Source organism: Aulonocara sp. 'chitande type north' Nkhata Bay, linkage group LG13 (assembly GCF_057382095.1).
Source record: "Aulonocara sp. 'chitande type north' Nkhata Bay isolate Kocher_YH1m ecotype deep benthic linkage group LG13, A_spYH_male_GT1.1, whole genome shotgun sequence".
In the NCBI taxonomy this organism is placed as follows: Eukaryota; Metazoa; Chordata; class Actinopteri; order Cichliformes; family Cichlidae; genus Aulonocara; species Aulonocara sp. 'chitande type north' Nkhata Bay.
In genome coordinates, this window is record NC_141356.1 from 22,303,536 (window position 1) to 22,316,017 (window position 12,482).

Genomic DNA, 12,482 nt, shown 5'->3' on the forward strand with positions numbered 1-12,482 from the left:
TGAACTGTCTAAGTGTTTTGTTTTTCTCATCCTTTGTTAAATATTGTTCATGGGATAAATTATCTGTGTGCTGGTCCAGAGATATTACCTTCCACAGGGTACACATTCCAAGCTAACTGAAGGCCCAAAAATTCCTCTTTTTTGGCAGTGGCCTGTTTTATTAGGTCTGTCTATCATTATTTTCTCATCTTTTCCAAGTTTGCAGATACTGCTCGCTACAAACAACACTGCAGGAACCTTAGCCTTTGATTTGCACAAGCTGAGGTTCCTTAAATAGAGACATAGTAGGCATACCTTTATTATTTCTGACCATGTTCTTATCGGTGTCATATTAAATTTGGGCGGGCGGCTAATGCGAAACTGGTTTGTCCCTTTTCAGGAGTTTTGTTATCCTACATGTGATGTTAAAACTCGCATAAGTAGTAGTAGTAGATCTGTGGAAAAGGTTTCATAAACCTCAAGAGTAGAAAGGCTACAATACACTCAACTAAGAAAATATCAGAAAATCAGTTTTGGAAGAGAAAATGTCAGCCAGATGAACTTGAGATTAATCTTGATGGGTGTGAGGTAGGGTGAGGAAAAAATGAAAGGAGAAGGTTTGGACTGGATGTTAACCCGGCGAATACATTCTCCTCCAAACACAGTGGAGACGAGTGATGGCATGGGTAGGCATAGCTTCTCAATTCACTAAGGTAGTAGTGATCATTGATAATGCAACAGAAACAGCTGGATTAATCGTGAAGTGTATGATTTTTGCTCATATTCAGCTAAATGCAGCTGTTGATTGGAAGCTGCTACACAGCACAGATGTTGAGGGAGCCAAAGCATGTTGCACAAGGCCCAGGTGATTCTGAATAAAGTGTAAAGAAATAGGATATTCAGTAGTGGCCGTGTAAATCTTCTAATCTCACCCTGATTGAGCATCAAGTTTTGAAGGCGAAAGGCAGAAAGACTCAAGAGCAAACCATAATTGATGGCAGCTGCAGTGAAGCATTTGCTTTACTGCATTTGGTTAAATCCATGGATTTCAGACTGTCATTGTTTTGGCAAAGGTTTCTTAACAAAGTACTACAACTGAACATTATACTCTATAATTATTCCTCTATTTGTCCAATTACACTTGGGTAGATAAAGATGGCTCATATATTTTTTGCGTTCAGCCCTCTGGATTACAGATGAGCCTGGGCTTCACCTGATTCTTGATTGTTTAACTTCAAATCTACTGAGGTGGAAGCAAAAGGCAAAAATATAAACGTTGTGTTCAATTCAATTTTATTTATATAGCGCCAAATCGCAACAACAGTCGCATCAAGGCGCTTTATATTGTAACCTATTATTGTTATTGTAATTGTTTGGTAATTTACTAATTTGGAGTCAAAAAACCCCCCCACAATATTTTAATAATAGTTTGATGACAACACAAATATTTCCTGTAACAGATGGTCTCATTTTACTCAAGTACAGTTTTAAAATACTTTCAAGTATTTCCATCGAATTCTACTTTATTCTTCTGCTCTGTCCAATAGTTTCCTTGATTCCTTACTAGACTAACCATTAATGCAACATCGAAACAGTTTATAGATTATAGACACAGCATTACACAAGAGTCCACACCTGTAACCACACCTGTACCTGCTGTAACTATATTAAGTAACACGCGTGTGTCATATGCAGTCATGTGCATCATACCCACTATTTGACCAATTTCGCGGTGCCTTTCCACGTTTTATCAGTTTTTATCATCTCAAAACACTTTACAAAAACTCTGTCGGTTAACGTGGCTGCGATGAGTTTAACTTTCACCACTTTAATGCGGTTTGACCGGTCTCGTGGACTTTTTTACGGCGCTGTTGTCGGTGTGTATGGATGGCAAACGTAGGGCGGTGGCCGGTGAATGAATGATCAAAGCGTTTTTAAAGGTTTGGTGGGCGGTGCGCGGTCTGTATTTACACTGGGGCCGCTCCGCCCTGCGAACGCCAGATAGAAAACTGTCTGTGGGCCGGAGCAGAGGGATGAAACAAGTGGAAGGAGATGTAGCCGACAGGCACACATTAATTACTCTAACGCACGCACTACACCTCGTCGGCTCCACTCGTTTCTCTGTACGCTGTAGCATCCTCCGCTTTGCATAATAACACACGGCAAGCGATCGTTTTTGCGGCGCTGCGTCGGAGCTTCATGGCCGCAACACTCACGATGAGCGGCGGCGTGCAGGAGGATCCCTTCTACCCGCTGCAGAAGGCGACTCTGCCCGCTGGGTTCCCCTTGGAGGACTCGGCGTTGTTCGGCTTGGATTGCAAGATCACCGAAGCAGACAAGGCTGGACAAAATGATTACGCACAGGTAAACCGGTTGGAAATCAAACCGACTTTATACATTAGTGATGCATTTCACTGAATGGGCGTGGCAGTCTGGCTTTAAATCCAGCTTGTTTTTCTGTTTGCTTGTTTATTTGTTTATTTATTTGAGTCTAAATTTCAGTCGTCCCCCTCTGCGCGATCGTAACCGTCACTTTATTCAGCTCTATTTTCGGTAATAAGCGACCAGCTGGACGCGTAGTCGAGCACCTCCGCCTGCAAAACGCATTCACCGCATGTTTTCTATGCCAGCCAGCCAGTTGGTCACCAGTTGTTGGTCTCTCCTTGGCGTCCCTTCTCACCATCATACCACGCTGACAGCAACTGACTCCAGCTTCGGACAGAAACGTCCCGGCAACTCTGTCCCCAGTTAGAAAGAAACTTGTGCAACATAGCAGGGAGATCTATAACAGCTGGTAGGATCAGGACCCTCAAATAGCAGCCCATCCCCAGACTACTACTGCTGCTGCTGTTTCTGCTGCTGCTGCTGCTGCAGGGAGACATGGGTGTTTCCCTATTCCCTTTCATGTTACTGTTTCATCCTCTGGTGCTCTGCTTCTTTAACTTTTATACCGATTAGATCCCCCCAGAGCCACAGGAGCTGGACCAAAAAGAGCAGTACGAATGAAGCATTTTTTTATGCCAAGTTGTTCACCTGTGGTGTGCAGTTTGACCGGCGATTGGCTGCTCTGTTATGCTTGTAATAGCTGCACATGTTCAAATAAGAGGCGTTAGATCAGGTTCTTTATTGACATAACATCGTTTAATCCTCAAATGTGGGCCTCACCACCGTCAGGTTTCTGAGTTCAGCCTTGCAGGCCGCGAGGGAATGTGGCAACTGCCTTTTGATGACTACTTGATAAATGCTTTAGCAGTGACTGTCCTATCAAACCTTTTGTCTTCTCATAATAGTGGTTCAGAATAGAAGCACTGAGAAGGACTTAGTGAAGTCAGGCTTTGGTACTTTTCATTCAACAGAAAGTTTATTTTTATGTTAACTGCTTGTTTTTTGTTTGTTTTTTTTCTTAAATTTTTCTTTTTAATGTGTGTTTTCCCTTTTAATCCTCAGGCAAAGTGTGAGATGGACAGATATCTCTCCCCTCAGCCTCTTCCACTTCCAAACCCTGCAGACAACCAGCAGAAGTCACTCAGAGACAGCTCGTCAGCAGTGGATCAGTTCTTCACTGACGCTGGGGCTCCCTATACCCTCAACATGAATCTTTATCTCCCTGACGTCGGCTACCTGAGGATGGGCTTGTGCCAGCAGGTGCGGTCCCCTCAACACCAGAACCACCCGAGTCTCACTCACATTAAAACAGAATCTCCCTCCTCGTGTTTTTCCTCTAACCTGCAGCCCCACTGCCCCGGCACTACGCCCACAAGTAGCTGCAGCACATCCGGCCACGGCCCTGGCAGTATGGCCATGGAAAACTCCGCCACAAACATGACATTAACTGGGTTACCAGAATTCACCAGTGTTTTCAATCAGCTGGGAGGCAGCCGCGGTGGTGATTCACTGCCAGAAGTGTATGTCAAACAGGAAATGTCACCACAGTTTGAGCAGCACGCTCTCCACCACCACCATGACAACAGCGGCTCGCTGTTTCAGCTCCTAAACTCTGGCTTGGATCATCGCCATAGCAATGGGATGGAGGCTCAGCATCATCATCACCATCAGCAGCAGCAACCGATCCAACACACTACCACGATGCACACACCTTTTCATGATTTGCCAGTAGCTACTTCTGCTTCTCAACAAGAGCAAACTGTCAAGCCTGCCTACCGCTGTCTAGGTGGTGGGGTATACACACATCCTCATTCTCAGGCACATCCCCAATTCCTCCAGCAGCAGGTGCCCTACCTGCCACCCTCTCCGCCAAACTCAGAGCCCGGCAGCCCTGACAGGCAGAAGGAGCTGCTCCACAACATGTCACCACCTCCGTCGTATGCTGCCACCATTGCCTCCAAGCTTGCAGGTAGCACACCCGGACTTGGACCTGGCCCGGGACCAGGTGGCTTAGCTCTGCCCCACCCTACAGGCCCCACACCAGTCCCAGGCCCAGCCACAGTCCTTCCTCAAGCCCACACGACAGCACCAACCCCAAATCCAGCACAGAACGCAGTGGCTGTCCGCTACAACCGAAGGAACAACCCCGACTTAGAGAAGCGACGGATCCACCACTGTGATTACCCAGGTTAGAAGAACGACACACACCACTGAATGTGCACTGTGAATGTAATCACCGTTGTGTGTTTAGTTTATCACTGCATTGTAGTGAATGTTTCTGTTCATGTTTTGAATGATTTGCCTATGCCTTTGGGTCGTGGAGGCAGAGTACACTCTGTCCTGCCAGCCAGACTGTTACTACCTTTCAGTCAACTATCTGGTTCAAACACTGCTTTGCATATATTAGCACACCTCAAATGACTGTGGCACTTTCAGCTATGAGCTCTCAAACAGTGTGGTGGCTTTAGAGTAATCACTGGTATGATTGTGGAATGAACCTGTTTTTGTGTGTGTGAGAGAGAGCACGTTTTTGTATACAGGGGCTGTGTTAATTAAAAAGATGTTCTCCTTGAATCATTTGATCTTTTTTCCCACACACATATCTTCATACTGTTACACTTGAGATTGCATGCTGAGATTAAAGTATTTATTTTCTTTAGCTGGCGCACAGACACATACACACACACACATACAGACTGTATGATATGTAGCTACTTGTAGAACATGTAATGTCAGCTAGCCTGTGGCGGCATGTAAAATAGGCTTAAGCAGAGCCTACCGCAGCACGTTAGCACACGTCTTACTTCTTAAAAAGCCAGATGAAGCAGATCCATCATATTCACAGAGCCACACTTCATCCAAGTGTATGTATATTAGTCACACTGTTGCAGCTGCTCACAGTTTAATCATAGCAATACACGAAATTCTATCGTTTCCTAACTTAAAGTCATAAGATATCTGACGAATATCTTTCTAAATCGTTCAAAATCCTTAATGACCTTTCTGACATTGTAGAAACAAACTGTAGCGTGCGCAGAAGGAGAAAACAGAGGTTTTCAGGTCGCATTGTTGGTGATTCGAGGCTTGTAATCAAATGCCTTTTAATACCAAATGAGGCTATGAGGGCTGCTTTTAACAGAGCCTGTTTTGTTCATTTTGGAAAGCAGCAGATGAGATGGAGCAGGATTTGAGGCTCTACGAAACACACTTTACTATATTTGATTCCAAAACGGCTTCTGTTCTTCATTAGTTTGGATTTTTTGAATTCCACAGCTCAGTTTATTGGGTAAATGCATATTTGCCACGTGTGAATTACTTGGATTAAGCCGTCTGTTTGTGTTTATCTCCATGTCTGTCGTCAGGCTGCAAGAAGGTCTACACCAAGTCGTCCCATTTGAAAGCACACCTCAGGACTCACACTGGTAAGAGATTCCTCTAATTAATGCAGCTTTTTAAAAAGACCCATCAAAAAAAATGACACAGGACTCGTATTTCAGTATCTGCACTGGCACTATGTTGCTAGGCAGAGTGTTGTGTTCTTGGCATGTGTGTGTAAATGTATCCTAGCCCATTCCCCATCCTCTGCCCAATATACTATTCCATCAAAACAGGTGGAAGTGACACACTTCTGCCAGGGGATGACTCTCAGACTATGTGGTCAGTGCTAAACGTGTGGTGCCATGTTTTTTTTGAATCCCATCGCCCGTTCAGGAATTGTTCAAATGCTTTAATGCACTTTTCCACTTTGATTCCGTTCTCTCTGCATTTCATTTTATTCCCTTTCTTCCTGTCAGGTTTAGATTTGAGCTTGGATTTGGACAAGCAAAGTCAATAAACAAATGCTTAGGTGTTGGGCCCCACCTCACTCCAGCTAACAAAACAAAGCTTCTGTTGATATCTACACATTCCTCGCTCATCTGGATACACACACAAAAGCCAGAATGTGTCCTAATTATGGATCTAAACTACTTGTTCGGAACATCGTTGCGGGTGCGCGTGCTTTGCATTTTCGTATCAGGAACATGACGTGACAATTATATATGGCGTCACTCATGCTGCAGGCTAATTGTGGTGATTGCACTTATTACAGACCGCAAGATGAGAACTAGACACGTAAATGTTATCTAGCAGCAACTACATGTCCTTTATGCCTCTGTCGGCCTCGCTTAGTTATTTTCTCCCCCCCCCTTTTTTTCCCCCCTCTCCAATCCTGTTCTCCTCTGTTTTTGTGCTCTCATACTTTCATCTTCAACCCTGCCCTCCTCCTTTACTTCTATCTTCGTCTATAACTCGTTCTCCGTCTCTTATTTAGCTGCTCGAATGCACACTTATGTACTCGTACACACACGTGCACACCCACACACGGACACTTCCACACACACCTGTCAGTAATCTCTATGAGATGATTCCTAATGCGTTTGGGTCCCACTGGGAGTTCCCACTCTAATCTCCATCAACATCCATTACCCTGATTGTTAGTGTGTCTGTGTGTGTGCATGTGTGGGTGGGTGTATTGTGAGAAATATCCTCTTTCTGTATTGGAAATCATTTCTGATTTTTCCCCCTTAAACAGCGCCTTCTCATGGTCTCTCTTCCTTGTGTTCGGTTTAAGGTGTGTGTCTTTAAGTTTGGTGACACTGTGGTTCTAACAGGTTTACTCTGTTTTTTGTTTTTTTTTAAAAGCAATGCTGCAGAGCTTGATGTGCTTGTTTGAAGAGTTGGTCACCTAAATGACAAAAGGGGGGAAAAAAATTCTTGGATGTCCCCAGCGGCGTTTATCATGCGGAAATAGTTCTGTTTTTATTTGTCCAGATTATAAAACAAGCCATCTCTGTGATTTATGCTGCCACTTCAGTTTAATGGGATTATGTTTATAGTGCAAAGAGCTTTGAAAAATGATTCTCAAATAGTTGTTTTTTCCACTATCATTATTATTATTAACTTTAGCCTTGGTGGCCTGAATAAGCCACAGAAAAGGCTCAAAACATTTTCACTGTTTTCTCATTACAATGGAATGGGGGGTATTTAGAGTAATGGGGACACTGATTCTGGACTCTGTTTTTGATATGTAAATAGAGGTTAAAAGCGATGAGGAGTGGAAGAAGGAAAACAACCACACAGCTTGATTTATTCCATTTGATTTTGCACCACAGTGGCTCATATTCATGAATCTTAAAAAGCCAAAAAATGTGTTTGCTGAAATGAGATGCTATTCCACTTAACCTTCAAAATCTGGATGAAAGGGTACAAAAAGAAGGAAAAGGGAGGAATATAGCTCAGCAAAAATCAAGTTCCTTCCAATCCTTTCATATTTTTTAAGCATCCACTGTTATCAGACACACGCTAAATACAAAGAAGCAGTAGACGCGTCAACATGTACAAGTTATAATTCTAAGTTTTTCTGTTCTGGTCTTTTGCATGTACTGTAGTTACTGTAGGTTTGTCAGGTTGAATTTAAGTTGCAGAAAAATGAATTATACTTGCATACTAAATATTTAGCAAGTGCTTTACATTTAGTAGACCTGAGTATACACTGGTCAACTTGTGGGCCTAAGACAAAACTCTCCCAGAGGGACAACGAGCAGAGCAGACTGGTTTTTCAGAAAGTGCCTGAAGCTGCAGGTGAATTTTGCTGGAATGACTGACAGAAAGACATATGTGCTGCAGTCATTAAAGAAAAATACCTGGAGGAAAAAGTTGACAATACAGACCAGGCACTGTGGGAAAATTATGAAGCACTGGTTGCTGCATTGGCGTGTGAATGCTTGATGAATGCTTTTGAGTGACCGTGTTATGACTGTATATCTAGTTAGACAACTGGCGTTTTCGGTGAAACCTGTTTTCCCAGTTCCTCCACCCAACTGTATGAATCGCTTTAGTTAGAGAATTGGCTTGTGTCACAATAATTGTTGTTCTTAGTACCTGAATATTGACAGTCCTGCTCTGGTTCGTATCGTGTGATCAAGCGATAGCTCAGAATAGATCACCAGACGGCACGGCGGTTTGCACTCACTCAAACTCTTTCTCCTGTCCTGCAGGCGAGAAGCCGTACAGGTGTACGTGGGACAGCTGCGACTGGCGTTTTGCTCGTTCGGATGAGCTGACGCGTCACTACAGGAAACACACGGGCGCCAAACCCTTCCAGTGTGGCGTCTGCTCACGCTCCTTCTCCCGATCGGATCACCTTGCCCTGCACATGAAGAGACACCAGAACTAGCAACGTTTTGCACACATGCTCAAAAATACAAGCACTATCTTGACAAAACATAAAGCATTCACTCCGTGTCCCGCAGCTACACGAGCTGCCTGATGCAGAGTGACTTTCAGTGACATCACAGCTCTTCCTGGTGCTGCTGTCGTGGGCTAAAACACTTCGATAGCCTAACAAACATGTTGCTCTTAACGCCAAGTGGAACAATTTGGAGGTTTTAAAGTAGGAAGATGGTGGCCAGATGATCTTCTGGTCCCTTAACCACCAGATACACATATTATAGATGTGTTTGGGCAAATGAAAAGATTAGATGGGGTGTGACTGGAATGAATTAAAACAGCATCTTTTTTGTCTTTATTGTAACATAGAACTGGCTTAATTTTCTTTTATAAAAGAGAAGCTTTTGTTTGCAAAACTAGTCAAGCCAAATCTTTGTTTACTCATTGATTTGTTAGTTTCTCTCTAGAACTGGAATGTCCAGGTTTTTATTCTTTACCAAATCCTTAGATTTGCACTAGAATTGGTAATCTAAGCCTCAGCCTTTTTGGCCCAAGTATCTCATTCACCACTGGAACGATCATTATCACTACTGGACTACATCTCTGTGTGCACCACACAAATCATTGCTGTTCAGATATTAAAAATTGAAGGCATTTGTACTCTGGAGAGAGGGAAGAGAGAGCAGGGAAAAAGTGAGAGTGTGGGGGTGGAGATGGAGATGGAGAGAAAGACCGAGAGGGAGAAATTTTTGATTTTAGAGAGAGGAGATTGGAAGACGATTGAGAAACAGAGGGAGGTGGATGGATGCTAAAGAGCAGCAATTAGATGATGAATTATTCAGGTCGTCTTTTGATGGATTTCCATCAGAGAAATGTAAGCAGAACCCATAGACGTGTTCTAGGACTCATTCAGTTAATACAGAATCGACAGTATTTGATGCACAAACTTGAATGTGCACTGAAGTGTCTTCAAAATGCAGCATGCTATTAGTGTAGATCAGTCTCACCCAGCGTTTTACTTCTGTTAATTGTTTTAACCAAAGCATCATGTTCAACACATCGCCAACACCTTATTAAGTGCCTCTTTCTCTCATTTATGTGTTTTTGTTCTCTAGTAGCAGAGCTGTGATGAGTGTAGTCAATCGTTTTAAAAACATGGTGCTTTTTAAGAAAAGAAAAACTAAATCTGTTAAATCTCTAGGTTTAGCTTTGAAAAGGTAAATCTCTTGAATTATAAGGTAGCCACCCTTGTGGTAATGTAACAGCACAGCTCTGGCCACTTCGCGGACATCCTGGGATGCTCTGGCTCTACGGAGCTATCTTGGCTCTAACTACTCCTGGACACGTTTTGTTAAAGGACGGGTTCACTTTGTTTTTTTGTTTTTTAAAATTTATTATTAACTTGTTGAAACTTTGGTTCAGCTTCTAAAGTTGAAGATTAGTTTGCCCCCCCCCCCTCCCCCCACAGAATATTGAATTTGCCCAATTGCTTGCATTGAAATCGCTCCCCAAACGGATCTCGTCAATCACCAACTCTTTTAATGTACATATGGATATGGAGTATTGTTTAAAACAAAAAAAGCATAACAAAAAAGTGTGAACCTATCCTTTAATGTACGCCTGAATGTCCATTTGATGGGGAGATTTAGCCTGCACTTATAACTGTATTTGTTCATTCACTGCAGGTAGCATATCGATAATATAGCACTGTAATGTATAATGGTAAATCTGACTATTTATTTGATTGTGTAGAAGCAGGGGTTGTATCTGATCAACTGTCTTTTTTCCCCCAGCAAAAATGCCTTAATGTAAATATATGCACTGTAAATACATTTTTTTGTTTGTTTTCCTCTTTTGTTATTTTTTGTAAACAACAGGGCAAACAGAGGAAAAATGCCCCGCATCCAAAAATATTTGAGCCTTTTTTCTTTGTTTTTTTCTTCTTGTCAAACCTATTTTGATGCCATTGTTTTATATATTGTCCTTCCAGCAACTTATTTTATAGATGCTTTTTTTTTTTTTTTCTTCCATGGTTAAACGTTCCAAAGACAAAAGTTGTTTTTCTTCAACTGAGTGAAGCTGATGCTAATAAAGTCAACTGACACTTTTACAGATGTGCTTGTTGTGCTGAAGTTAATGGGAATATTTCTTCTTTCTTCTTGCTAACAACATGCTGCAGTGGTGGAGTTGGTAATCTGTCTATGAACTTCGTATAAAATCAAATCCGTTGCAGTACAAATAGAAAGTCAGGTACCTTTGGAACAATAAACATGCCTGACCAAACAAGACAAACAAGACATAACCGCGCTTAATCTTTTATAATCTTAACAACATTTCTGTGGAAGTGCTGATCCTTTGTTTCTTGGCTTTTCTGCGGTAGGGCCAGCATACTTAAAAAGTAAAAATAGAAGGAGATAAGAAGGGAAGATGTGGAAGAAAGGCAAAGCACTTTTGTCCAGGACCTGCAAGTAACCTGAGGAACCCTTGCTGATCAACAAACAATAGTCCTTTGATATCCCAGCAAGAGACAATGGACAAGAAAATAAATCTGACCACCACTCAAGGACCGTAGGGGAATCCCACTGTACTGAAATGGATGTTCAAACACGCATACACACCATATGTTCTTGGTTTAAGTCATAAATGTGACCCAGGGTCTCTGTTGTAATCTACCTCAGATGTCAAAAAGTGGGAGGTGGAGGGGAGAGAGTGAAAGAAGTGAAATGCAGAACAATCTAAACAAAAGAATCTCTGGGGGAACCCAATCAACCACTTCCGTCCTCCTACATCTTGTCTCCTTCTCCTCCTCCGCTCTTCCTATTTAATTTCATTTTCTGTCTCTTTGTCTTTCCATGCACCGTATCCCCCTCTCCTCCCCGGTGGAATGTATTGTATGAAAGTCCAGGGGCGCTGCTCCACAGGTCAGAGTGGAGGCTGTTCTCATAACCTGCTCCACTCCTAATCTTTCCCCCCTTTTTAATCATGTACCTCTCCTCTCTCTAGCCCGCTCTGCTCTGTAGTTTCCTCCACCTGAAACTCATGAATTTGAGTCAGTCTTGATTTCTATCTCTTACTTAGGGTTCAAATTAATAGACTTTATCCCAATAAAAACTTACAGGTGTTTTATGGGTCTGAAAATATTAAAAAATTAGGTCGAGTGCTGCGACACCACCAGCAGCAGACACACACACACACATGCTAAACGGTGATGACTGAGTGGGAGCTACCGGTTCATGTTTTGGATCAACTAAATTAATATCACACATCTGGAAGAAGACTCCTGCCGGCTCCACCCTCTGCTGTGCTGCGTTGGTGTGATTCCCAGTTTCCCTTTGTGCATGTGTAAAAGTGTGCGTGTGTGTACGCTGGTATAATGTTTCCAGTACTCCTCTCTTGGAACAGACCACCCACCCAGAAGACCAATAGAATGACCACAGGGAGCCCAGCTAGACACAAACATCTACGCACACACACACACACACATATGCAGCTCCCTCCAAAATCAACCCTTCCCAATATTCTCAGAATAGAACACGTTGTTATCAAAGATTGAAGAGATACCGCAACAACTGACACGCTGACACAAAGCTAAAGATAATATCAGAAATTGAGGAGGTTTTCATATCACGACGTTACGTTCATTTTTAAAAATGTTGCCTGAGGTGAACCGCTCAGCAGTTAGAAAATATTAGAAGGCTGAAATCAGATACCAGAGCCTCATCATGCCTGCTGATAGATGGTTCTCTATATGACAACCGCCACGGGGGACTTCGTGGGCCGTGCAGCCGAGCACTGTAGGCCAAAAAAATTCCAAAAGTACCAGAACACTCCTCAATCTACAGGTGCATCCTGAGTCAAGACCCAAATTGCTCCTGGTAGTTTAGATGACACTTTGTGTGACAATCAGT

The 12,482-nt window shown here is 42.8% G+C and overlaps 1 protein-coding gene across 1 annotated transcript; it reads left to right on the forward strand.

Moving 5' to 3' along the window:
• The first annotated feature begins 1,727 nt into the window (after nucleotides 1-1,727).
• Nucleotides 1,728-10,688, forward strand: klf5a (Kruppel like factor 5a). Its single transcript, XM_086259217.1, has 4 exons — nucleotides 1,728-2,343; nucleotides 3,427-4,552; nucleotides 5,727-5,786; nucleotides 8,403-10,688. The coding sequence occupies exons 1-4, from the start codon at nucleotides 2,179-2,181 to the stop codon at nucleotides 8,579-8,581; spliced, it is 1,530 nt and encodes a 509-aa protein (XP_086115343.1). The 5' UTR covers nucleotides 1,728-2,178; the 3' UTR covers nucleotides 8,582-10,688.
• The last annotated feature ends 1,794 nt before the right edge of the window (nucleotides 10,689-12,482 follow it).

Coding starts and splice junctions, on each gene's coding strand:
- klf5a (XM_086259217.1), top strand. CDS start 2,179: ATGGCCGCAACACTCACGATGAGCGGCGGCGTGCAGGAGGATCCCTTC. Junction 2,344..3,426: donor GACAAAATGATTACGCACAG/GTAAACCGGTTG, acceptor TTTAATCCTCAG/GCAAAGTGTGAGATGGACAG. Junction 4,553..5,726: donor CCACCACTGTGATTACCCAG/GTTAGAAGAACG, acceptor GTCTGTCGTCAG/GCTGCAAGAAGGTCTACACC.